The sequence below is a fragment of the Colletotrichum abscissum genome (assembly GCF_030869225.1).
Source record: "Colletotrichum abscissum strain IMI 504890 chromosome Unknown Scaffold_18.1, whole genome shotgun sequence".
Lineage (NCBI taxonomy): Eukaryota > Fungi > Ascomycota > Sordariomycetes > Glomerellales > Glomerellaceae > Colletotrichum > Colletotrichum abscissum.
The window spans coordinates 260,467-286,713 of record NW_026850076.1 but is presented as its reverse complement, the minus strand read 5'-3'; the positions used below and the strand labels follow the sequence as shown (position 1 = coordinate 286,713).

The following is a 26,247-nucleotide window of genomic DNA, read 5'->3' as shown; positions in this document are numbered from 1 at the left end:
CAGCACTAGAGAACTGCGAGCTGAACATGATCATTGATATAATGTGGTGGGTGGCCCTTTCTTTTCTCCTGCTTGTCGTCTGCTCTTCGTCAACATCAAGTCTACTCCTATAAGAACAAGAAACCAGTTAGAATGTCGACAGAATACGTCAAATGTGCACACAGAACCATCCCGGAGGATGGGAACTTTGCGAACAGGAAAAGGCTGGTGATCTGCTGCGATGGCACATGGAACAATTCGTAAGTGCGGCAATAAAGAGATTCGATTATCCACGTATGCGTATACTGAGATGCCACTCCAAGCAATAATGGCGGCGTACCCACCAACGTGAGCCGTCTCTCATCTGCAGTCGCACACAAGTGCTGCAGCGGAATGCCTCAAGTAGTCTACTACCATCGCGGTCCCGGAACAGAAGAAGACAAATGGGCTAGCTTTGTGGGAGGCCTGTTCGGCCTGGGTGTCAAACAGGTAAGTGACTCCAATAGACTGATGGCGGTGACAAATGGTTGATGTTAATCGGTACCAGGACATTATAGATTGCTACCGCTTCATCTGCGATAACTATAACCCGGGGGACGAGATCATCATCGTCGGCTTCTCGCGAGGCGCCTTCACGGCTCGGTCGATCGCAGGCATGGTCTGCACACTTGGGTTCCTCAACCGCTCTGGACTCAGCAGCCTCGGCCAAATCTACAAGGATTATAAAGCCTTCGGCGACTGGACGGATCCTCGCATGTTTGACCCTAAAAAGCATCTACTGGGGTTCAATCACGACCAGCTGAAGATGAAGATAGAGAAAGACTACATGGCAGAGATTCGGCCGCTCGAAGATAAGTTGCGCCCCGAAAAGGTCGGAGAGTTAACCGAGCAAGAGGTTTGGGATGTGGAGAGGGATCTGGTGAAGCTCCTCGAACGTTACGACCAGGCCACGAGTCACGAATCCTTAGAGAAACAGCTACATGAGGATAAAAGAGAGTTATTTACGAAGATGACTCAGTTCAAAAGGACAGATGGGAGCATGAAGTTCCGCCTCATGGCAGAGGCTTATCGCCAGAAGCTGAGCGACGTAAGTGACGTCTCGCTCTTCTGAAGTCCTTGACTCGACGGCTGATTTCTCAGTACGAACTTTGCTTGACTCGTATGGTAGACGATGGCAATGAAGTAATCTCGCACCGAGCGGTGGAGGGGAAGATTAAAGCAGTCGGTGAGTTCAACCCTACTTTCGATTATCAGTTCAACTCCAATTCGCAGTAGCTAAATTCGCCATTCGAACAGGCGTATGGGAGACAGTAGGCAGCCTTGGAATCCCCAAGACGCCGTGGTGCAATTGGCACGGCGCCAGTCGCAGTGCTGAAGAGGTAAGGTCCACCCTCAGGGGAAGCCCGAGGGCTGTGGTCATCATATATGCGCAAAGGCTAAACGTCTCGTGACTGCCAGGTCCGATTTGCAAGCTACAATGTCCACCCCAATATCGATCATGCGTTCCACGCCCTTGCCCTAGACGAATTCAGAAGCCCTTTCGCTCCCACACTTTGGAGGTGCAAGAGATCGAACACAAACACCCAACTTCGCCAGGTCTGGTTCCCTGGATGCCACAGCAACGTTGGCGGAGGCACTGATTCCCAGCAAATCTCCAAGATTGCCCTTGGATGTATGTTACTCACCCCATGTGCTGGACTCTCCGCTAGGGTGGAGATCCCCTATGCTTCACTTGAAGAACCTAAACTGACGATGTCACTAGGGATGGCGGATCAGCTAAATTCCGTTGGCGTGGAATTCAGCACGTGTGAGATGAAACGCATCTTCAGTACAATCTCTCACGGAGACACCATTCGGCCTTGGGGCCTCGGTGAGATCACCAGCCCAACATCTTTGGTCACGACGGGTCTCGACCGAGTTTGGAACGTGATTTCAGCGCCGTATTATGCGTACCACGGTCAATTCGCAGAGAGTTCGGCGCGAACACCTCATTTCTACCAAGACGACAACGAGAAGAAGCCCCTTACACACACGGAGGAGCTCGTTCACCCCTGCGTCAGGATCCGCTACCTGTACAACGGTCTCGGCCTAGATGATAAAGCTGAGTGGCGCTGCAATGCTCTTACGGGGCACGGCTGGGAACTCAAGCTTGACAGAGGCGTGGCCCCAACTAAGATTCGCCCAGGTCGGGACCCGAAGATCGTGGACAAGTATAACACCGTTGCCGGATCCGTCACCTCTGTCCATCAGCAGTATCCGAAAATTCGAGCTGCTGAAGGCCAGCTGGTCAATACTGAGCAGCCCTCGGAAGATAATCTATGGCAGTTGAAATCTCCGGAAAACACTTACACATGGACTCACCCAGAGGGCAAGGTGCTTAAAGAAGAGCAGATTGGCATGTGGGAACGCATGTTCATCGACATCAACTACGATCATGTCGAATTGAAAAAGATAAGTGATGAACAAAAGATGCAGAAACAGACGCATGGTGATCGCCTTAGAGACATGGCGACGAACAACGTGTACCACGCCCTGGGCATGGTTGACTGGATTGTCAAGACTACTATTGGCGCAGTATTTGTTACGCGGCCGGACAAGCAGTATCCGCTCGGGTACCCGTTAAAGCATGGGTATTACGACTTTGTGTCCTGGCAAAAGGGGCTCAAGCAGGATGATTCGGAGGTTGGCCCCTCAGCCAAGGACTCGGCCAAGGATGCACATGCTGCTAAAGATGGTGATGTCCATGTCCATTACCACTGGCTGAACGATGGTACGCAATAAGAGGGCGCAACTTGACCTTCCAAGTTGATACTTTGTATGGATATTTGGCGACTTACTTTCATTTGTCTTTTGGGACTTTGTTGTTCTTAATGTCAAAAGGTTCTGGCTAGCTTTCACACCATTGTTAATGATTAATAATGTAGAGTACAATACATTTATTGAGTTCGAAAGAGACAAGCAACTAGATTGATACAGCAAACTCGAGTACAAACCCTCTCTTTGGTGTCGCAACTTCCCATGACCTAGGAAGGGAAATACATCTTCCTGCAACATGGGTTACAAGTGATTCAGAAGCCAAAACCACAAATCTAGCAAATGTTTTTTTCCACGTTCATCATACAGCGCGAAGGACCCCAATCCAGGTACCACCCTGCGTTGCGCGATGAAGGGGATGAGCCTCAAGATCTTCTACGTATTCTATGGCAATCTCAGTCAACTCAAAAGGTGATGATTCCTCGAAGGGAGAAAGACAAGCTCTCGGTCTTATGTATTACCGTCCCATGGCTCAAGGAGTTATTGATCTCCACACCCTAATTACAAATGTCGGTACAGTCAAGCAAAGATGTGTAACTGGCCTACTTAATTCTACCTTGGAAATATAAAATTTCGGCCTGTGTTGTCTATGTTGCAGCTTGCCTCGCCCGCTTGATTTGGAAGGTGTCGATTCCAGCCGCAGGCAGCAGTCAAGTGAGCCAATAAACCGTGTCTACCGCCCCAGTTCCTGACCGAAGGATTGTCATGCAGACGTCTAGTTCATCTCGTATAGAGTATTGACCAAACGTTATCATCCTAATGGTAGCATGCTAAATACCTTGCAGGAACGCTATGTAGTTGTTAGCCTATCAAAGGTCCAGATCGTAACATGATCTTCAGGGACCCCGAGATGATGCTGACTGAACATGAAGGAACGGGCCGCAATACGTACAGCTCTCTCAAAGTCCAGTTATTCAAGACTTACATAGTTCTAAAAGCCGGGGCTCCATCACATGGTCTCCTTGGGAAGTAATTTGCATTATGCATAAGAATTCCTTCTTGTCCACTCCCCATTAGCCTGCGAAACCATCGCGTGGAGAGATTCTAGCATCCCAAACAACAACCAAGATGCTCTCCCTCACAAGCACACTTGCGCTCTGCGCCGCTATGATCGGCGTAACTATGGCTGTAACCTCCATTTCGGACACCCAAATGACAACTCTTCTAAATGAAGGCGGTGTTGGACTCGCCATGGCCGCTCAGCCAATGTGGTTCTTCGGACAAGCGATGAACCAACCTCCTTGTATTCCAACGCATGCAGTCGTCAACGGACAGCAAATGCCTGGCGCGGAGCTTTGCGAATGGCCTGACGCCGGTTGTAATTGCCGAAAACCGGGCGTTGGAATCGGGAACCCGGCGCCTGATTTTCCAGTCTATTACAGCTACAGCAAGTGTAATGACAACGAGGTACGGGTGGCGTATAATCTGTTTTATGAGAAGGATGGGTTCACGCCGTCTGGCGTCTTTGGACACAAATAGTACGTTCCACCCTGGCCCATTGTCTTCAATACCAGATATGACTGGCTGATCACTCAATCAACAGTGACTGGGAGAGGGTAATTGTCGTATGGACAAAAGATTCCGCAAGCAACTGGCAGCCGTCGCAGCTCTTGCTCTCCCAACACTCAGGTTACGACCGCAAGAACTGGGGCGACATCCAAAACACCTTCAGCACCGTCGACGCAACGCTCCCCCGCGGTGGTGACAATGGCAGAAAGAACTTTGACCATCCAAAAGTCTACGTCGCTTGGTCGAAACATGCCATCTACCATGACAGGAACACGGGTTGGAACGATGTGCTTTCCCAATTGACGAATAATGCATTTCGGTCTCAAGATTGGTGGCATTATCATGCGAGCAGTACGTGTCTTTCTGTTAGTCTCTGAGGCTGATTGTGTTGCATGCCAAGATGACAGAGACTGACCTTTTACAGGCTCGTACATCCGCGCAGACGGCTCGACTGAGATTGGGAAGCAGATGGCTGGGATGGATTGGGGATCGGCCACGAGTCATCCGGCTAGTGTCCATAATGGGCTGTGTTCTGCGTGAGTTGTCAGGTGGAGACTTTCGGGTGAGCATGGGTTTGGCAGTTCGCTGTAGCCTCATCCTACACGTTATCAAGAACAATTCAGCTCGTGCTACGAGAAGGTCAAGTCTGGACCCATTTTTGGACTGGGCTATACGTCAAGCTAGGCAAATGGGAGGCAATCATAGGCTCGGATACGAGAACTGTCGGCCAGAGAGCTGTCCTCTTTCTCAACATGACAATATCATGGCGTTTGCAGTAGGCAGTTCGTGTTTGGAAAGCAGTTCGGCCACGAGGTTTCCCTCGTGATTTCTGCGCTATCTCTACCTGCGGAATAATCTGCAGCCTTTTGAGACTTGCTCCGCTGCCTTCTTAGACCTGCCGTTCAATCTAGGCCACCCGGCCACCCGTACGAGAGCATGAGAGACCTAGCCACCCGCATTCCGTTTGACTTCGACCAAGCTCAGCTGCAAGTCACGATTGAGCAAGAATACTCCAATCCCATCGCCATGTTCGATGCAACACGGTGGTTTCCAGAGCCACCGCCGGATCTCGGCTCCTGTAAGCAACCTTGCATACAGACATGGCGCTTCCTGTGTTGATCATTAGCTGAAAAATGACAGAACACACCGTTTCATGGAGTGATTTATGAGAGCGTAGACCGGCTGCAGTAGTTAATGAGATTCACATCCCTTTCTCTCGACACACCATTAGCATATTTAGCGCGGCTGCCCTGCTCCTGAATCCTGTCTCTGCTTGGTTCATCGGTGCCATCCCCTACAATCTGCAACTATTTTTCCTCAAGCGATCAACGGACAAAGTTTCAAGAGAATCAACGTAATGATCCCTTCTCCCACTCTATTTCATACCGGCCTTAGGGCGACCGACAAGACGTTTCGCCACGGTCTGCTTTCGTCCCTTTGCTTGTGCCCTCTTTGCTTTCATTGATTTGACCAAGACACTCTCCGCAGAGTCGGCTTTTGCTGCCATTCTGAGCCACTCAGCCTCGTACAGAAGTAGAACGATCTTCACCTTCAGACCCTTCATAGACGGGTCATCAAGCATGATGGAAAGCTCGTCGATCAAATTGAAACCGTCTGCTCGATCGAGCGATGAGGAGACCGTCGCTAGGTCTACGATGATATAAGTATTTGTACCCAAGCTCCTTACTGCTTGCCCCAAGAGCTTCAGCCAATCTTCTGGCTTCATCGTAGTATGGAATTGTGAGTGACGAGACGGAAACTCTTTTTCCGTCTTTAACGAACCGCTCCGCCGCAACGCCTGATACGTGAGATACTTTATCAGGTCCACTGCCATTGACATAGAAGCATGGGTCGATTTGTCTAGGCTAGGCAATGCCCACAGAGTCGGCACCCTAGCTGACTCCAAAGTCTGGATGATGTCAATCCCGAAGTCTACCATCGCAGAACGCACGATAAAGGAGCCTTTGATGATAGCTAAGGAAGAACGATGGCTTAACGACCATTTCGTGAGTCTGGGGGATAACCAAAACTGATTCGTTGAGGTGTTTGCGCCTCGGCCGGAGACTCTGCGGTTTCGGCACATGAGGTGATACTTGTAACACTTTTCCGGATCCTCGAAGGTCGGCGAAAGAGTGGTCAAGACGTGTGATAGATGGAGATCTGAAAGTCGTTGATTTGTGTCTAGCTGGGCGCTTGTTTGGATAGACTGAAAGGCTGCGCACTGGTTGTAAGCACCTAAAATCACTTTGAGAAGCTAAGGACCGCCTACTTTCTACCTTGGTGATGAGGTCATTTAGTGTCAGACCCGAGGCTTCCAAGAGAGACACTATAATGTCAAGTCTCTTTTCATGCCTCTCATTTGAGACTCTCAATCCAGAAACAAGTTGTGTTAGACCGTCAAGTTGTTGTTGATGGGACTTTTCAGCATCCTCCAGGGCGGATAGAATACTTTTCAGCTTTCCAGAATGAGCTGTGTGCATAACACGAAGCTCGGCTTGCGAGCCTACTGCCGCCAGTTCAGTAATGTTGTCAGAAGCAACATTGATTCTCTGTAGCAAATCATCGTACTGAAGTTTGTGCGGCCGCGTAACACTGTGGACCAAATGGCGAAGCTTAGACTCTTTACACCATGAGTGGGCAATCAGCAGAAACTCCAAGATGCAAGAATACAGATTTTCAACAGCGACTCGCATATTGGCAGTTGGGTATATTGTGGAAAAGATTTTGACTCGCGAAAGTCGCACGCCAACCTCCCAGGTGGACTTGGCCACGATTTTCAGGGTCTCCGCATGGTTGACCACGCTCTTCCTCTGCCGTATTAGCTCTTTTCTTGTGTGTTTCCCTTTACAATTGGATGACTCACACCAAATATCAGTTTCATAGCGCCCCATGCCAGAGACACATACTCTGGATGATGTTGAACAAAGACGTCGAGGATGGTTCCGTAATGACAGATGATCTCGGACGTTCTTTCAAGCCACCTCCTCATTGTGCTCGATGCCTTCATTGCTTCATATTTTTCGAGTGTTGCGGTCACCAAGCCTTGAAGTTCTTCCATGGAATGGCTCCCAGTAACTAAAGGTTTCTCCTCAAGTGTCAAGATACCACTCTGCTGGAAGTATTCCTGGACAGCCCTAAAAGCTTCTTTCGCAATACATCCGTCATCTGTCCCAATCGTGTTAAGACAACTCAAAGTCTTCGCTGGCCATTGCAAACTTACCTTGCTTCCCGCTCTTGTACCATGATGATATAGCTGTATTCGTGTCCATCTGCACCACACAGACTTTGCACTATGAACTCACACTGTTCAGCTTTTCGTACGCATCAGGTTCGGCCGTTGTGAGAAGAAGGATGACGCGCGACGTTGCGATTACGCACCGTTTACGACTACAGTCGATTACGCAGACTTTCAGCTCTCTGGGGGATGACGTTGTCGCGTGGAGGTCTACTCAGCCTGTCATTTGGCATTTGGGAAGTGCTTGCCGCCGGGTTTGAAGCCTGATCAGATCAGGCTGTGCTTTTGTTTCAGGCAGAAATTACGAACATGGCCAATTAGATGATGATGCTCAAATCATTACATCGGCCTATCACGGTATCGGGCTCCAGTCAATCACATTCATTCATGGCGAGCTGCATGCTGTGTGACGCTGACTGCGACTCAGCAGGATCAACCCCCTCTTTCATGCCATTTCAAATTCTCTCCCAAAAATTCCCTCATATTTCCACTTCATGTTCTTACCCAAGGAGGCCAACAACACCTTCTACGATCAGCATCAGGAACCGTTGCAGCTACGCGTGCGTCTATCACGCATCACATTGTACCTTACGATGCCTCGGGTGCGCTGACACCATCTCCACTCAGTTCAGTGCATAAACATAGCACTTCAAGGCGTTACTGTTTAGCATGAAACGGATTCATTCAAAGTAGGCCCATGTACTCGCCCTTCATCTAACATGGCAACGGAAAACGTCCATCATCGGATGGTGACGAGCCCACAACCTCGAAAGTCCGGTTTACATCCAAGACTTAACCGGCAGCAATATGCAAAGGACGTCAAAGATCAGCTCACAATGAAAAATGGATCTTCGAAAATGTACAGAACTGATTGGTCTGATGATGATGATGATGAATTAGACGCGCTTTCGGCGGACGCGAGGTTGTTCAGAGCCCGAAGCGAGCTAGACGTGCGTCTACGAGGAGTGATGGAAGAAGATGCAATGCGAGGCCAACACGATCCAGCTAATGCTGGGGATGATACTTCAGATGGAGATACGATTCCACTTACCAATGTCTATGACCCGACATCTCGAGAGACAACTCAGACGCATTATACAATATCGGAAGATGAAACAGGTAAAAGGTCACAAAACAAACTAGCCGCATTAGCCCTCAAAACCGGTGATTCTCTACTTATCAACCATTTGGGTACCGCGCAACTCGTTCCAACCGCATCAACGGCGCTATCTGGTTATGAACGCGAGCCCCCGAATTTACGGCAGACGGCATCTCCAGCGCCAGGGCTCAAGTTACCTAGCGGCCAATACCCATCACAACAGAGTTTCCGCAGCCATAGCCCATCGTCCACAGTTCAAAGACAAAGCCAGCCCGAAAGAGCTCGTTGCAACTTTGAAGTAACTCAGAGGGCCCCAAAAATGAAACAGAGTGACGGGTATCGCTACAACCCAGCAGACGTTTCCGAGACTCTAGTCAGTGCCGGTGAAGCTGATTCAGAACCAAGCCTTTCCTCGGGACTTCATGCGCGTGCTACTACCCTAAATAGCTCAGAATGCAATCAGATCGCTATTTCTGAAACGGATGAAGTCCCCAACGGAGCAACCTCAGAACTTCTAACCGCCGAAGAGACATCTTCGATGTATTTCGATATCCTTCAAAAGATGAAGCAGCGAATTCAGATGTTAGAAGCAGCGAATGAGGAGCTTAGCCGAACTCCAACGTCTCAATTGCCTGTCAGAGTGCAGATATTCCATCGCCTTGAAGAGGGAGACAAGGGCAGAAATACATATCTCGCGGAACCAGAATGGATGTTGAATGAAAACGACATTCGTCTCAGTGCCCGATTCCTTTTAATGGACCCTGAAGGATACATTGAAAGAGAGAAAGACATCTCATTTGTTGTCTACAAGTGTTACTCAGAAGAGCATCAGAGATATGCAGTTGAAGAAGCAAGGAAGTCTTCAGGGCCACTACCAAACCCAGAACCGGCCTACCAGGACATACTGCTCACTTCGGAGGAAATGGTGGAAGCTTTGCAGGCCTTTTTCGCGCTACATCCGGAGTCTTGTCAAGAATTTCCTAAAGCCAACACCCATGACAGATTGTCAGCGCCTTTTGTATGGTGGTATCGCCATCGCAGGTCAAGTAAGATTGAAAGCCTGCCGCGCCGCCAAGCCGAATTGATTAATGGGCTCGTAAGTCACATCGAAGAGGCTTACGCAACGTTGTACGACAACGTCGAAGAACAACTCTGCAGGGGCTACGTGTCGAACACCTCTATGGAATATCTTTTCCGGCCTGGGCAAGTCCTAATCTGCTTCGCGGATGGCGTCCCTCAAGGTCACATTGCATCGTCTCGTCCTTATTCACACGGAGATGAACCTAGTGACAACCGCACTCTTCCAACGTCAAAAGATCGACAAGATTCCACAAGAAAGTACTTATCGCAATGGACTATACCATCGCGTTCAATCTCGTATCGTGGAGACTTCGTTCGGGTGGTACACGACCTCAAGATTGAGTTCGAGACGGATACTGAGAACGGAGAGATTGATATCTCAAGCTTGCCTGTCATGCCACTTGAATATACCTCGCAAGCATTGCAGGAGAGGCTAATGCGCCGTGGCCAAACATTTTGGAAATGTCGCGAGAAAAGACTCATTTCCTACCGAGGCACAGGGCAAAATTGCGGCGTAAGTGGGTTCTTCTCAAAGGATAAGCTCTGAAGTTTAACTCTCCATCCTGCAAGCAACCCATTCTTCTTATCTCACTAACATTCTTTAGGGGCAAAGATTTATGATTGACTTCGAGACGTATAAAAGCTTGCATCCATATAATCAGTATACGAATATGGAGAACTTCCCACCAGAGCCAGGCCTACCTACAGATGGCAGTGAACCGCACGTTCCTGAGATCTATCTGTTTTCAAATCTTGTCCCTGGCTTTGATTTGAGACGAAAGAAATGGGGTGAAGTTTCCTGTGGTTTTGCATGTGAAAGAACTTTACTGACCTTTCAAATAGTTGATGTTGAGGTCGACCAGATTCGGGACGTGGCCTGGAACGATCAAGCCTTCAACAGTCTGGTGGCTGATGAAGACATGAAGATGCTCATTCTTGCACTTGTCACCAACCAAATCGATGCCAAGCGAGGTACAGACGTTATCGATAACAAAGGAAACGGCCTCATTATGCTGCTTCATGGCTCTCCGGGCACCGGAAAAACATTTACAGCCGAATCTGTCGCCGAAATAGCTAAAAAGCCTTTGTACTCGGTAACTTGTGGCGATATAGGCACGGATCCTGCTGAGGTTGAGAAGTATCTCGAGTCCGTTTTCCACCTCGGCAAGATCTGGGACTGCGTCGTGCTCCTCGATGAAGCCGAAGTCTTCCTCGAGCAACGTACTCTACAAGACCTCCAACGAAACGCACTTGTCTCCGTGTTTTTGCGCGCTCTAGAGTACTACGATGGGATCTTGATTCTCACGACAAACCGAGTGGGTACCTTCGACGAGGCGTTCAAGTCTCGAATTCAGCTGGCGCTCCGGTACCAAAGGTTGGAGGCCTACCAACGCAAGCAAATCTGGAAGAACTTCTTCGAGCGGCTCAAGAGCATTGGAGAGGAGGACAGCATTGACTTTGACGATGTTTCGCTGCACATAGACGAGCTTACCAAGCACCCCATGAACGGACGACAGATCCGGAATACGATCACCACCGCGCGGCAGCTCGCTAAGTTTATGGGGAAGAAGATGGTATTTTCGCATCTGCAACGAACCATCGCAATCACGAACAAGTTTGACGAGTACTTGGCTGACGTTCGGGAAGCTGATGTGGAGGAACATGGTGGAAGAGGCTTGGATGGCAGGTACTCTGACGAGTCTTTTGCTCGATCTGATCAGATACGATAGTGCGACTAGCTATTCGAGTAACGATGCGGCAACTGATTGATTTCTTCTACCCTATGATCGGAGAGCTTTTTCGTTTTGGCTTTAGTGGATATTTGAATATTACGGACGCAGCCAGTAGCTGAGAACTGTCTCTGAGATCAATGCTATCTTACTCAGTAGTGGAACTATGTTGTACCCTTCACGGGAGTGTAAATTCCATTGTGGTCCACCTCGAGAGAGACGTTACTCCCCCTGGAGTCCTCAACGTCGATGATCTGAAGATTTCCATGCACTCGCTCAGTCGAAACTCCCACGTGGAACCTGGTGTATGTCCCTAACGAACTCCGATCGAACAGGTCTTTGGAACTCGACGGCTTTACCCTCCTGTTCGCGCCCGAGATCTGGCGCACATACTCTGCTGGCCACGACTCGGATTCAAGCCGTACCGTTTCCGCAACTTCCTCAATTGTGGATCCGAGCGGTATACTCACGACTCGGTTCACCATCCACGACGGCGCTTTATCGAAGATAACAGAGCCACCATACCCGGTCGCAGTGGACATGTATTGGTACTGTAAGACAAGAGCGAGTGTTGCTTCGTAACCATAATGATGCAGTGGGATCACAATTGGAGACGCAAGACCATATGATTCGACGAGGCGTTCTGTTATTGGTAAAACGTCGGGCTGCATTCCATCGGTGTGTTGGCCCCATGTCGACGAGTACGGGGTACCGAGAGTAAAACCCTGGGGCAGCGTCCGGATGGCACATCCCCAATTCGGCGCATAACCGCGCTCATCTCCGATATCTCGAAACCTGCGCGAGGCTTTCAAATAGATGAATGCTGAACAAAGTCTCTCATTTACCCAAGCGGTCATTGGGAATTTGAAGAGCTGGTTTGAGACCCTGTAGTACGACATTCCGTCTGGACGATCAAGGTTAGGTAAGGGCCTTTTGGTGCTGTGTAAAGAAAGTGCGATAGTATTGAAAATGTCGGTGCGGCGGCGGCAGAGCAGAGGCGCCAAGAATGCAGTCGAGGAGGGGCCGTTCACCCACTTTGAAGGTGTCTCTGCGAGCAGTGGCGTCATAAAGGTGATGCCTGAATTTTCGATGCGCACTCGAGCACTGGTAGTTATATGGAAGATGGGAATAACGTCGCCGGAGTGCGTAAAATCTTTAGGGCTTGACGCAAGGAGTGACCAGCCGTCTAGAGGGCTCGGAATTCTGACCACATTTCCCTCATGCGGGTTCCCCCACGCGAAGATGGACTGGTCGTCATTGTCGCGAATGATTGCCTCTTGCAGTCTCTGGAAAGCCTTGATACCTTCTCCATAGATGAGGGGCATGTTGACATCGAAGATTCCCAGTAGACAGTATGCAACGTCCTCAGTTCGGGTTGTTGTCCTTTCTGACGCCCAGCTCATCCGCTCGGCTACACTTGCGCTGGCCAAACCCCTCTCTCCCGACAAGTAAATACTTTCAATTCCCGTATTCTTTTCAATGGCGCCTCGGAAGAGGGCCCTTGAACCTACAAGTGTCCAGTCTCGATCATAGAAGTCGAGAGATGACGGAGCAAGGAGCTCCTGGAGCGTCCAGCCGCGGGTGAACCACCGACTCCCCGCCAGAGTCGTCTCACACTCGTCGGTCCCAGGCTCACAGTATACTATATCGGAGAGATATGCGAGGCAGATAGCGGCCTCCTTGTACCACCTGAACATGGAGTTGATAGCCTCAGACAGCTCACTGCTGCTGGCCTTATCGATGCAGCATGTATCGATCCAGATCCAATCATAGCCCCGCTTGTAGGCCACACGACATGCAGACTGGATCTTGATCCATCCGGCTTTGTCAGATGGACCATTTTCGAGATCTCTGAAGAGAACTTCCTCTTCCCCCCACGTATGCGACAATATGGCGTATTCGGGAACGTGGCCCTCGACGAATTCGTGAAGCGTCAACGTTTCTGTCTCAAGGAGACGCATTCTGAATGGCGGACTCAATGGCTGGGTCACAATATCGTAGCATGAGACCGCAGAGGTTCATGGACGACTACTCACGAGAAGAGGTTGAGGGGTAGTCCGTATTAGGCTATCAGCAACTGATGTCCGCTCAAGCGATGATTGGGCCATTCCGTCATTCCGTGGGGTTCATGTAAGCGCTACAGTCCTGCATGATGCCCTTGTACAACCCTGAGGTGCAATTGAGAAGCGGCTGATAGGCACTTCTTTCCATCTTGAATCAAGAGCGATTGAAACTATATCCATGAAGATTGATTACTGAGTTAATGGAGCAGGAGGAAATGCCATGCCACTAGATACTCGAGGAAGCAAGTCAAAGAGGGAACCTTGCAAATCGCCACAAAACTTACAAACGCCCAAGATCTTGGCCATAGTGAGAGCTCACGTTAGGCAGAAGCGGTAAAAAACACCAGTTAGAGACTTCAAAGTGATCCCGGATCCAAGTGCACCGGATTGACGTCAAACACCTCATGTAAAGATACGCTGTTGATGAAGAACGTCGGTTCGGAAGGAGAAGAAATAACTGAACCCTCAAGCTTACGTCAGGTACCACCAGCTCTCAAAGTTCCTTCCCCTCCTCCTACAAGGTCACCAAACGGCCCAAGCTCCTGCCCGCCGGAGCTCCACGAGCTTAAGCCGCCAAAAAACAAAACGGCAAGTCAAGCCCAAGGAAGCCCGGACCCCGTTACGGCCCCTACTTCCTTCCACCCCGCCAGTCGCCCCTTGGTCCAAGCACCCGGCCCGTGCCCCTCTCCCCCCGAATAGGAAACAACGAAGAAGGGTGAATGGAAGGATGGAAAGAATGCCCCGCGACTCATGACTGGACCCCCCGCCTCAGTGACATTCTCACTAATTCCTGGCTAGGTAGGCACTCTGAGCATTTAATTCGAGGCAATCAATCATACTTTGCCAAGACGTGGGAATTGGGAAATGAGAAAATATATGTAGTAGCATCTCTTTTCAGCCCCTGATAACGCACGAGGGACTTATATTCACCACGTCGCCGTCCCGAGGAAACCACTTGTGCGGAAAGTAAATGTTGAGTGAGGGGTCTCGTTGTCCCATTTGTTCGCATCTCGCATCTCGCATTTCACAACACCAACACCAACATCACAGCATCTAACCACCAAAATCACCACCCCGACCGCCCTTTACCTCATTACTCAAGCCCCTACCTCGAAAAAAACAATGGGCAAAGCCAAAAAAGACAAACTCGTCATAAACTCCTACACACTCAACCTCCCCTCCACAACCCAACTCCAGCAACACTCCCTAATCCCAAAAACCTACCTAACCCTCCGCAACATCCTCACCATAACCCCCCTCCAACCCTTCATCACCTCCTCCCCTCTCACAGCCCTCACCTCCCCAGCCTACTCAGATCCAGACTCTGACCTCTACTCCGGCGCCCACACCCTCCAGCTCCTCGCCTACGTAATCGCCCACGTCACCGTCTCCTACGCAATCTACGTCTTCACCTCCCCCGAACACCACGCCGTCCCGCCCAGAATCCAACTCGCAATCTGGAGCTTCTACCAATTCGCCCTCCTCATCGTCGACGCGTCTTTGCTCTATAGCGCCTGGATATCCTTCAGTCTCCAGGGAAACCTCGTGAACCCGGTGCGGGAATGGCGCGGCGTAGACTGGATCCTCGTGAGTTTCACGCTGATGGCGGCGCTCACCAGGGTCGCGTTTCTGTGCAGGGTGGGGTTCCCCAAGCAATTATCGCCCGAGGAGCGACGGAAAGCCTGGGATGAGCGGAACAAGAAGTTCTGGGATGGTGTGAATGACGGGACCTCCGGCATAGTATGCAATGGTTAATGGGCAGTCATTGTCACAACGATACGGGAACGAACGGACGCGTGTGTTTGACATCGCGTGCCTATGATGCAGTAACGAAATGAATTAGGGTATCATCAAGTCCAGTCTATCCTCAGCCCATCCCGCCAAAAGCCGTCTGAGAATCCAAACATGATGCCCTGTAATGCTGTCTGCTTCTCCTAACGAGCTGCGCCTCCCTAAAATAGGCTTATTCTATGATCCAAACAATTCCGCGCCGGGCCACAATCGTACAAAACATCTTCTCTCATAACAGCGTCAAGATACCCCAATTAAACCATCTCGCATCATCATCTAAGCCCGAATGCTCCCTTTTCAACAATGAATCGGACGGGGTGTCTTGCTCTTCTCCGGAAGCTCAGCGGCCTTGCCCCACGTCCACCGCGGTTCGTAGCAGCCGGTGTCGGGCTAGGCAGTGGCAAAGGCACCTGTCCCGGTGACAGGCCATTACCACCGCGCTCATCGAATCCCCACCGCATAACACCTCCGCTTCGGATCCAATTCTCCAAATTTCGACACTGACTAACGTCCACCCATTGTAGTCGACTGCATCCTTCAAGCAGATTCTCGACACCGCCGCCAGTGACTCTAACGCAGCCGCGGACCGAGATGCCCTCCAACTCGTTCAGGTGTAGTGCAACCGACTGCAAGCTGGCATCCGAGACGGCACTGCCGCAGAACGAGAGGCGAAGTTCGCGCAGCTGAGGCAATCCCAAGGCGACGACTTCCGTGGCGGTATCAGAAAGAGCGCAGCAAAAGGAAAGATCCAGGTGTGTCAGGTTCTTGGCCGCACCGACGAGGGCGACGACCGCGTTGTCAGAGAGGTAAGTGCAGTCCGCGAGGCACAGATGAGACAGGTTCAGGAACCGGTACGGAGCCCAAGACTGGAAGCCGGCGTCTGTGATTGAGGTGCATCGTGTCAGGGACAACGATTCCAACCGATTGGACGCATGCGCAGCAAGATGAGCCATCGACCTGTCAGTGATGTGCTTGCAATACGACAAGTTGAGGTGCTTGAGGGCGGGGCAGCCAATGATGGTGCCCGGCTTGGGGATGTTAGCAGCTCTCTGTTGAGCCTGTTGCGTAACAGCCTTTTGAGGCTTTGACTTGGCAGAAGAACTGGATATCACCACCTGTTTGCTGGGCGGTTGGGGTGGTGGCGGCTCGGGTACTACCCAGCCTACGACACGTGCCAGCAAGTTGTCACCAACCTTGCGACAATTGCTCCAGTCAATCTCCTCCAGGCCCTTTGCGTTCTCTGCCATTTCCAGAATCTGATTTGCAGAGACATCCCACACGGATCGCATGCGCCATCGTTTGACATTGCGGCCACAGCTCTCCCAAAGACTTCGGAAACCGTCGTCGGTAATGTGGAAGCAGTTGCTAATGTCAATCGTCTCCGGGCGGTTACCAACGAAAGGACCAATGACTGTTCGGATGGCCAGATCTGTGACTCTTCTATTATGCTCAGACAAGTCCAAATCCATGCAAACCTTCGGGTGCGTCGTCAACAGCTTCCGCCAATGAGACGAAATGATTCGCGCGTTCATCAGCTCTGCAACATTGAGGTATCGGAATGCTTCCACGAGCAAATCGTCGGGAAGAGCTGGGGCCTGGGCCGGGTGTGGACGCCGTGGCAGTGTCCGGGCTCGCTTGACGGGCGCTTCTTGCTCGGTTGGCGACTGTGGTGGAAAAGAGAAGCGAAGAGGTGTCGACTCAATCTGGTGAGTTCGGAAGCCGTTCGTCACTATTGACGAGGAGTTGTCGGATTGCGGGGTAGGCGGGGCAAGGGAATTGCGTCGCCTATTTCGCATATTCTCCATGTCCACGCTCAAGAAAGGATCAGGGTCCTTGGGCTCCATCGTTTCCATATCGTCCTTTGTAGGTGACGTCGGTTTTGAGGGCGTTGTGAACGTGACGTGCGGTAGAGCTTTGGGTGTTGTCGGTGTCGGAGGATCTGATTTGCTGGTCCTTTCCATAGGGTCTGCATCTGACATTTCAACGTCTTCGTCGGAATTCTTGTATCTCTTGCGAGCTGTCTCCTCAACCTGCGACTTGATATCAGGTGGGCATCGGCTCCAAAGCGTGTCTAATGCGTCTCCGGGGATCATCAAGCACTCGACCGTTGTAATTGCCCGCACTGTCGCTGTTCGACCCTCGGACAACCCAAGACTGGCCACTTCTCCAAAGTATTGACCTGCTTTTAATCTTGGCCTGAGATAGGTCGCACGAGCTATCTTCTTTGGTGGTTCACTTGGTGCTTCATGAACAACCTCTGCTTCACCTCGAACAATGAAGAAGATCTCGTTGCCGGCCGATCCTTGTTGGATGATGTCTGTAAATGGAGGATATGTCTTTGGCTGGACGCTGAGTCCCAGCTGATGGAGGATGTCAGGAGGTAATGTGGAGAACAAAGGCAGTTCTCGTAATGTTCGTCGCACGTTGACGAAACCACTTCCTAGGGCACTGCCTGCTGCAGGGTCTTCGATGGCGCCAGGACTAGGAGATTTCCGCTTCTTGGAGTTGACGACGGTGCCCTCTCTGATGGTGCCTACCTCACCCGTAGACACCTCACCTGGCACCGGTTCTCTTGCTCCGTTGGCTTGCGTCGAGGCAGGCTTGATGAGTTGCCCGCCCTCTTGGCGCTTCTTCTTGAGAATATTTAACCGCTCTTGAGCTTCGTGACGAATAGCGCGTTCCATATCCGGGAATTTCGGTAATTCGGCCTGGAGGTCTTCCTTCTTAAGGACCACGAGAAGGCATTTTGTCCGAGCCACAATGGTCGCAGTTCGCGGTACGTCCATCAATACACCGATTTCTCCGAAAAAGGCACCGGGCTTGAGTTCTGCATAGATGGCTTCACCGTCTCTAGAGGTGACAGCCACGACTCCGCGCACCAGCCAGTACATTGCTCTGGCATCATCGCCCTCTGTGAGAATGTGGTCCTGTGCAGCATGAACTTGTGGTCTCAAATGGTTTCCGATAGCGGCCAAGAACTCGTCTGGCGCAGAGACAAACAGGGGAAATGATCTGATGCGATCAACCAAGTCGAGCGGCATATCGCGGATGGTGGAAGCGGTGAGTGGGGATGGCCGCATAGGGCGGGTAGGGTTCGTATCAACGTTGAAGGACCTGAGGAGTGAGAGGGAATCTGGCACCCCGCCCGCGCCCGCGCCGGCATGGGCGAGGGCGCGGTAGGGTGAAGGTGATGTTGGGGAGCGATTCCGCCTCATGGTCCTTGACGGATGCCGCGTACGTGGTCGTGTCGACGCCAGGTTTTCGACGTGCCTTGCCGGCTAAGCTCTCCGCCCAGTGGGAGGGCAGAGGGCCAAAGCTTCAACAGGGCTTCGCCAGTGCACACCCGGTCTGTAGCCTGTGCTCCGCAAGGGCGGCTGGAGGAGGAGAGTCCTCTCCCTGCCTGTGAGCTGAAGCTTCCTCCGATGCTAGATTCCAGCGGTTTCCGTCGGTAGTGTAGACAGCAGACAAGGCTGGTGCATGCTCCGGAGAGGCCGTTTGAAGTGCAGCGTATTGGGTTCGCCGGGGGGAGATGCCAATCGTAAAGGGGTTTGATAATTAGAGACACTCTGATGATTGAGGACCTGTTGTTTGTTTCGCGCTATTTGAGATCGAATATTGCAAATTTCTTCTCAGCGATTCGGGAGTGAGAGGCGGTCGCGTTTGGTTTGAAGGCGGGGTCTTCGGAGCAGCTTTGAGAGTGGGAGGGTCGGGTTGGTCGACAATGCTGAGTGTCGCAGATCGTATCACGCAACGTCGCCGTTGAAAACGGTGTCTCTAGTCGCTTTCGACACGACAATTTGCCGGCAGGATAGAATGATTGATGATAAATGCGGTGACACCAAGTGTCTGCGCAAAGACAGCAACGGAAAGTTGTCGTGTGCTCGGCACCAGATGCTGTAGAAGCTGAGTTGGGGTGACAGTTCTGCTGTGGAAGTCAGGTCAGAGAGAAACACACACGGTCACTTTTTTGCCGCTGGTGATTTGGTAACGGTCAGTAGGCCGGGGAGTACTCACCAAATCTTCGACGGTGTAGGCAAATACAATTGTTGCTGTGTGGAATTGCTCTCGATGCGAAATAAACAGCTCTGTACGCGGGGTTCGGCCGGTTCCAAGGAGCGGATAGGCGAAGGCGAGATGAGTTGCGAGGATGGTGGGAAACGAAGGTGCCGGGGGTGGGTTGTTGGAGGCGGCGGGATCGGAGGCGAGAGGGTGATGTAGGCGAGTGAAGAAGGCGGATGATTCGCAGTCGCAATATTGCAGATCAGTTGAGCCAACAAACGGGCACGGGAATAGGCGATTGGAGGTTGCAATGCGAAGATCTCCAGCAGAAGAGGAAGATAGGAAGACGACTGCTGCAGGAATGGGTAAGCGGGTGGGAGGGGGACTGGGAGGAAGAGAAACGGTGACGGACGAAAAGAGAAGCGGTCGTGGGTTTGGGAAGGGAAGGGAAGGACCGAACTGGGGGGCGACGGGATGGGTGCGAGGATTCCAGGAAGGGACGTGAGCGTGGGCGTAGATGTCGGTACGTAAGGAAGGAGGTACCTTGCCCCTTGGTGTATTTTGGTGCCTTCCATTTGGTACGGAAGACATCATACAGCAGCTAGTAAGGTGAGGTAGGCAGGTACCTTTTTTTTTGGTGGAGGCGGCATGGGCGGGTGTGGGCGTGAACGTCGCACTGAAGTGGGCGGGTGGGCGTGCCCTGGGTGCCCTGGGCGTGGGCGTGGGCGTCCATGGCACGGCGCGAGGACGTACTGTGGAAACGTGGGACGTGGGGAAGGAACAAGAGTCGTTCTAACTGCTGCTTCTTTCCTTCCTTGCCGTTTCCTTCCTTCCGACTGCATTGGTACTCTGTACGAAGTGCCCAAGGACCCAGGGCACCTTCCTCGGCTGTTCACTTTATCTTTTGGCAAGATTACTTAAGGCAAAGTATTCTCTACCTTGAGGTACTATGTAAAGTGGTATTACACTAAGGTACCTTACTTCCAGGGACATGACTAAGGTAAGGTAGGTTAAGATATGCGGCCTGGAAGACGGGGAGGTGGAAGGGCGAGGATGGATGATGCTGCGTTGCATCCCCTACGTTTCTCGGAACCTGAGCGTGAGTGCCATACCCAACCTTCGTCGACCAACGCCCAGTAGTCAGCGACTGTACGGTGGACATGTGCAGATGCGGGAGCTGGTGCAGATGCGCCACAAGGATACAGCAGTAGGGAGGGGACACACTCACCTGCACACACTAGAGAGAGTTCCGGAAGGTCAAACACGGACAGGACAGCCAGACGAGACGGGCTAAACACCTTCGTCTCTTCACTTCACAAGCACAACTCTTCCACCAGGGAGCCCACGTCTTTGACCCCCCCCCCCCCCCTTCCCCTACCACCATACTCGATATGTGGGAGCCAACAATACACATGTCTTCGAATACCAATGCTGGCCATTGGAATATCTTTTCACCCCAAGCAGACTGGAAGACAACTCATCTTACCTATCAAGCACAGTTATGACAACTCTAAGCGTCACCTCTACCACCGCTCTCTTCAGAGCTTTTGCCTATCGCCAACGCTGCACCCAGCCAGCCCTCGCACAATGACGCTCGGAGGGTGGGGTAGGGGCCGTGAAGCTTGTACTCATCAGGTACCGATCTACTGCACACGGACCCTTGAGGCAGTCTGTTCAGGGGTACGCAGCATGTCACTGGCAGGGTGACGAGACATGAACGTAACCTGACCCCAAAGCTTAAACAGCCTGGCGCCCAAGGGCCAGTAGACGGTAGTCGTGTGGCCGCGGCGACCGCGGCAGGCTTGAGGCGAGGAAGTAGGTACCTATTTGTGTCCATTCGATCATCTGGACGATCATGATTGCTGTCACGGCGAGGGCATTGGAAGAGTTCAACGACAGACTAATCATAAACTCATCAAACACGGCTCTGTCGTCAGAATGTCAGCGGGAAAACACTCGCACAAGCAACGGGAGCTTACTGTGCCTGAGCATGCCCCGAGCCTCTTGTGTTCCCTGCACTGGGCACAGCCAAGCTGTTTGTGGTGTCGAAATACAGACGTAGTCATGACAATATCTTTGCGTAAGGTACCATACTTTACGGTTTCTCTAGGCGCACTGTAAAGACCTGGGTACCTCGCCAGTGGAGGAGAGCCAAAGCTAAAAGTAAAGGGGGAGGAGACTGGGTGTGCGACAGACAAACTGCAGCTTTCGCGACCTTCGTCTACGGCGCCCTGTCTTGCCCTGAGCAGAGGAAACAAACAGCCAGAAGACAGAGACATGCGGTATGCTCCGTCGTGACTCTGATCTGCCAGCACACCATTTGCCTGACAAGGTGCTAGGTTGTTTGATGATGTCAGCAAAGGGCAGACAATTAAGAGACAGTAGGAGAAAGACTGACTGGTGTTAATCACTCGTCCACCAAAACTTGAGCCACATTTACCAAACGATACTCGAGTATAGCGAGGCCAAGAATAAAGAGGATTCTCGCTGGAATTGCTGCAAGCAACCAGGTATAAGCCGGCAGACAACGTCAGTATCGGCTGCTGCGAAAGCGAGACATGAAGCTACCTGGCTAGGGCTGGCTCCAATGGCGATGGCAACATATTACTACCTACCTGAATCTGCGCACTGCTCCGGTCACCAGTGTGACATTGAGGCATCGGAATAGAGTAGGTAGTGTAGCGCGAACAACGGACGCACGCACCTTGCTTAGCCCCCTTGGGCACAAATCCAGGGCAGCCGCTCAATGGTCTGGGTTTCTTCCGAAAGGGGCGTCGCTAGATCGGCCAGAGGAGAATAGCCAAAGGAAAAATCAAAATTGACAGAAATCAAACGGCCTGCCGCCGGGCCGGCCTTGCGATTTCTTTGTTCTATCAGGCTTCTGGCGTCGTTTCCATGCCGGCTTCCATCCTCGGCCGGCCTCGCTTCTCCCTCTCTTGCATTTGCCTCTTCTTTGCCTCTGCCTCTGCCTCTGCCACACCCACTCTGGCACTTTCCCCCTCGGGCTAGCGGCAGTCGTATGTATCACCTTCAACTTCCTGTCCACAGGTTCGTCTGCGTCCCATCGTGCCCTGCTCGTGCTTTGGAACTCGATTTTTCAAGCTTTCAATCTGATGCGAGGCGGTCGGAGAGACATTCTAGAAGCTCACACGGACACGGGAGCCCGCCCCCTCGGTTTGTCAAAGCATGTCGCATCCTTGCTCCAGAAGCCTGAAGGTAAATCCAAGAAACAGACAAGCAGCATGCGCGCTACTGTCGAGTCGAGACAAGAGGCTAATGACTCTTTCCCACCTTGCACTGCTAATGGAATTGAACTCGCGGATCGGAGATCGAGACAAGAGTGACCGTAGGACGAGGACGGCAAAAGCTGCGAAGACGACGGCGTGACCAGTGGGTGCGTGTAAATGGAGCGAGTCCGGATGGAGTGCCATGGACGGGGACTTTTGTCGCATAGTACAAGATAGAACAGTTGAAGGTGAGGCGCGTGCAGGCCGCAGCAGCAAGGAGCGAAAACGACCGAAGAGGCAGACGGCCGCCGTTCGTTTCGCAGCAGGTCCATTCCTCCACTTCCAGCAGACTCTGGGAGTCTTGGACACACTTGATCTCGTCGCTATCCCAAAGTCGGTTCAGCCTAGTACAGAAAGACGAGTGTGGGTGGACCGCCATCTCACCGCGTGTCTCAAACTTGCAGCCCGGGACCCCTGGCTCATCGGACCCGAAATGGCACGCACGGTGCACGAAACGGTCTTGGGAGGGGTAGCAGTCCACAGCGGCTGGGTGAGAGGATGCACCCGGTCAACCATGTCGGCGGCGGGTGACGGCGAAGAAGCTTGGGGAATGGTGGTCAAGGCGCCTCTCAGCGAAGGGAGATCGATGCGTGGAAGCCTTATGGAAGACGGCTAGAAGCCTGCCAAGGTTGGGTTGGTGGAGGGCGATGAACGGGGGGATTTCGCGCCGCGTGCCAGACGTGAAGTCTGACTCGGCCATTCGTGGTATGCTTATGGTGCCCGCCCAGCATCTCTAAGCTGCGAGAGTTTGTCGAACGGTCCAGCATTGGTGTGAAAGCAGGGACCGAGATGGATTCCCGGACTGGCTGAAAATTGTCATGAAGGTTGAATAATCTGGGTGGTCGTTGAAAGGTTGTTGGAGGAGCCTGAGATCTGAGGTGGTAGACAGGAGGTGCCTGAGGGCATTTAGATGGTCGCCTCACTGTTTCACACGTTGGTGACTAAGCCGCTTCCCTGAGCTGGAAAGTAGCAAGAAAGTGCCTTCCTCGACAACCTCTGCGCTTTCTTGGATTGCTGTTGGTTTGAATCTGGAAGGAAGGCACGCAGGTACGAGGTAGCTTAGGGAAAGTACGGAGCACCATCGCATTCTGCCTCTCTTTCTTCGCGGAGTGGATCCTCCTTCCTTTGTTTTTCTAAGGTACCTATCCCCGCCGGATCTGCACCTGCTGTGGGAGATCCATGGAATTATCTACACATGCAAGATTGATGGGTCCATTTCTCTTGCCGTCATTCCTTTCTTTTTCCAACCAAGTTTGCCCTTCTTCTCCATCAACGTCTCCACGCTTTGCCCGTTGCTCTCCCCCTGGATACTAGGCAGATGTACGTAGCATTCTTCTTTACAAACAAGACTATTTCCAACCCCATCAACCAGGGCCATCGATGGACATCCAACCTCGACTCTACCGTCCGGTCTCCATCTCAGTCACCTTGTTCTACCATCTTGCCGGTGTTTCACCGCATGGTTGCTTCGGTGTCCGATGCAAGAAGACATTCCCAAAGCTTTTATTCGTCCCGAAGTCTACAACCTCTTTTTCGGCTCAACTTTCGGCGCACACCAACCACGCGGCGTCAAGGGCCACGCAACAAAGAAGTGGACGAACCTGGCCCGCGAGTAATTCGCCTCGTGCTGCTCTCCCACCACCCTCGTCGGCTCTTTTCCCGATCTCCAGTCCCGCTGACCTATAGTGAGCCACTGCTTAGACTTTTGTACCCTGAAACGCGCTGTTCTCTATGCTCCAGGGCCATGGGACTAGGACTATGTGATTAAAGACCATCAACGACCATCTACATGTTGACAGGTATGGCCACAAGCTACATGTCAAGGCGCGCCTGAACGTCCGGTTAACTTTTCGCGACTGACATGACTGGCTGCACTCTTCGGTCACTAGTTAGGGTCCGCAGTCCGATGAGCCGCAGACTATCGCAGATGCTACGCACGCGTGGCCCAGCCTTTGCAACCCTCCACGCCTTGACAAACCCGATATCTTGCATACCACGTGTTTCCAGCTGTCAGCTATTGCTCAATCATGTCGCACGGTGTTCAGGGCATACCCCCTAGAATTGTTCTTTGTCGAAATGGCCAGGGTCGCGCTGCTCTACTCCCATCGTATCGCTCTTGTTTCCTATAACGTGCCATGTACTATTATTAGCTGACTTTCTAATGGTTTAGGGACTTCTGGGGACGGGAATTTGGCTCTAGAGGAAGACCAGCTTCACAATTTCGTTACGCTTCAAGGTCATCTAGTACCCAATTCTACAACGAGCCAACAGAAGAAGCTTCGACTAAGGGCCAACAGTGGAGATAGTAGATGCATCGGTTCCTCACGTGCTTTTGCCCGCATCGAAAGCTTTCCACCGTCTCCGGACCGGTGCGGGTACATACTTCTCGCCTTCAAGATTCTACGATTCGTTCGACGGCCCCTGCTTCGTGGCCCGAGCCCATCACAACGGACACAAGGGCCTTTTCGGGCACCTCTGATCGTCTTGAAACACTACACGGCTCCGGCCTCCTTCTCGAACCACGCCCAAGGCCTAGAGTTTGGGTCTCTGGATGATCCCAGCCATTGGCTGACTGCAATTCTAGCTTCATTTGCTGCACCCTACTTCGGCCATCACGATAGCAAACTTTTGCAGACACAAAGATTTAAGTCTTGGAGCCTTCTGAGTACACTGTGGCTCCTCCGTTGCTGGCTGCCCAGGCAGTCAGGCTATATATGCTGTGTTTCTCACAGACGTAGCGGAAGGTTGTCAGCGAAGCCAAGCTCGAGGCGAATGCTATCTACTCCCTGCACAGCCATTTCATGAGATCTTACTTCGATTTGCTTGACGGTGTATCCATTACTGGCACAGGAGCCCAGGGGACTCGGTAATGAAGTGGTGCAAGAGCCAAAATGGTATTATTAATTAAAGTTATAGTGTGACAAGCTCGTTCTTATTTGCTCTTGCAGCAAACATAGAACATTGAATAGCCGCGGCATCGTGCCGGTCGGTACTGTTGGTCCAGCTTCGTCTAGAGAACACCTGGACCCTTCGGGCGGTCTTCTGCCGGCGATTCGGCCACGCAATTCCATGTCGGATTTGCTTGACTCCTCCATGCGATGCGCTTGAAGTTCATGAATAAGGGCAGTCTACTCTTCCGCATATGTGGTGTAGTCTCGGGCGCAGTATCCACGGCATACCCGCAGGCCGTGGTGCCTGCATAGACTCCTCTTCCGACGCCCGCAAGTTGTTGACGATGGTTGAAACAGCGATGGGTTCGACTGCGACTTCTCAAGCGAAGAGCTTATTATTGTAGACTTTTGTGTTCTACAGCTATGGCGGGCATCGGGGGTTTACTCGATTCGGCCCGAGGTATCGCCCGGCTTTGTGCGGCGGGGAGTTCGCTCCATTGGTTGCCCGTAGTTTAATCGAAGCCCTAAACCTTTCTTTGTAGGTCGAAGGGCCAGCCGGATTTGGCGTCTCGTATTCCCCGGATCTGGTTCTCAAGCGGGGGCATCTAGACGGATTCGCCCGGGCATGGAGCATTCGGCACCGGGGAAAATATGGGTCGCGATGCGGGATCCACCCCGATCTGGCAGCCGGACAAAGCGGGTCGCTTCTGCCTTCCGTGGACCGGGCGGGGCCCGAGACGAGTGGAAGCGTCACTGTCCCGATGCTCCCT

At 52.0% G+C, this 26,247-nt stretch overlaps 9 protein-coding genes across 9 annotated transcripts; 5 read left to right on the top strand and 4 right to left on the bottom strand.

The window, feature by feature from the left end:
* Positions 1–132: 132 nt before the first annotated feature.
* Positions 133–2,760, top strand: CABS01_08091 (uncharacterized protein; the record flags this gene model as incomplete). The annotated part of the gene is made up of 7 exons (XM_060541453.1): positions 133–239; positions 303–468; positions 527–1,066; positions 1,120–1,204; positions 1,276–1,358; positions 1,438–1,651; positions 1,742–2,760. 7 exons carry the CDS (start codon positions 133–135, stop codon positions 2,758–2,760), a joined length of 2,214 nt encoding a protein of 737 aa, XP_060402257.1.
* A 1,101-nt stretch (positions 2,761–3,861) lies between these two features.
* CABS01_08090 (uncharacterized protein) lies at positions 3,862–4,842 on the top strand (the record flags this gene model as incomplete). The annotated part of the gene is made up of 3 exons (XM_060541452.1): positions 3,862–4,271; positions 4,337–4,653; positions 4,727–4,842. 3 exons carry the CDS (start codon positions 3,862–3,864, stop codon positions 4,840–4,842), a joined length of 843 nt encoding a protein of 280 aa, XP_060402256.1.
* A 451-nt stretch (positions 4,843–5,293) lies between these two features.
* On the bottom strand, positions 5,294–7,571 carry CABS01_08089 (uncharacterized protein; the record flags this gene model as incomplete). The annotated part of the gene is made up of 6 exons (XM_060541451.1): positions 5,294–5,412; positions 5,689–5,952; positions 6,085–6,516; positions 6,572–7,112; positions 7,166–7,467; positions 7,523–7,571. 6 exons carry the CDS (start codon positions 7,569–7,571, stop codon positions 5,294–5,296), a joined length of 1,707 nt encoding a protein of 568 aa, XP_060402255.1.
* Positions 7,572–10,387: 2,816 nt separating this feature from the next.
* Positions 10,388–11,446, top strand: CABS01_08088 (uncharacterized protein; the record flags this gene model as incomplete). The annotated part of the gene is made up of 2 exons (XM_060541450.1): positions 10,388–10,505; positions 10,560–11,446. The coding sequence occupies 2 exons, from the start codon at positions 10,388–10,390 to the stop codon at positions 11,444–11,446; spliced, it is 1,005 nt and encodes a 334-aa protein (XP_060402254.1).
* Positions 11,447–11,610: 164 nt separating this feature from the next.
* On the bottom strand, positions 11,611–13,407 carry CABS01_08087 (HET domain-containing protein; the record flags this gene model as incomplete). Its single annotated transcript, XM_060541449.1, has 1 exon — positions 11,611–13,407. One exon carries the CDS (start codon positions 13,405–13,407, stop codon positions 11,611–11,613), a length of 1,797 nt encoding a protein of 598 aa, XP_060402253.1.
* A 1,224-nt stretch (positions 13,408–14,631) lies between these two features.
* Positions 14,632–15,264, top strand: CABS01_08086 (uncharacterized protein; the record flags this gene model as incomplete). Its single annotated transcript, XM_060541448.1, has 1 exon — positions 14,632–15,264. The coding sequence occupies one exon, from the start codon at positions 14,632–14,634 to the stop codon at positions 15,262–15,264; it is 633 nt and encodes a 210-aa protein (XP_060402252.1).
* Positions 15,265–15,572: 308 nt separating this feature from the next.
* Positions 15,573–18,515, bottom strand: CABS01_08085 (cyclic nucleotide-binding domain-containing protein; the record flags this gene model as incomplete). The annotated part of the gene is made up of 1 exon (XM_060541447.1): positions 15,573–18,515. The coding sequence occupies one exon, from the start codon at positions 18,513–18,515 to the stop codon at positions 15,573–15,575; it is 2,943 nt and encodes a 980-aa protein (XP_060402251.1).
* Positions 18,516–18,898: 383 nt separating this feature from the next.
* On the bottom strand, positions 18,899–19,890 carry CABS01_08084 (uncharacterized protein; the record flags this gene model as incomplete). Its single annotated transcript, XM_060541446.1, has 2 exons — positions 18,899–19,222; positions 19,342–19,890. 2 exons carry the CDS (start codon positions 19,888–19,890, stop codon positions 18,899–18,901), a joined length of 873 nt encoding a protein of 290 aa, XP_060402250.1.
* A 2,838-nt stretch (positions 19,891–22,728) lies between these two features.
* CABS01_08083 (uncharacterized protein) lies at positions 22,729–23,202 on the top strand (the record flags this gene model as incomplete). Its single annotated transcript, XM_060541445.1, has 1 exon — positions 22,729–23,202. The coding sequence occupies one exon, from the start codon at positions 22,729–22,731 to the stop codon at positions 23,200–23,202; it is 474 nt and encodes a 157-aa protein (XP_060402249.1).
* Positions 23,203–26,247: the final 3,045 nt, after the last annotated feature.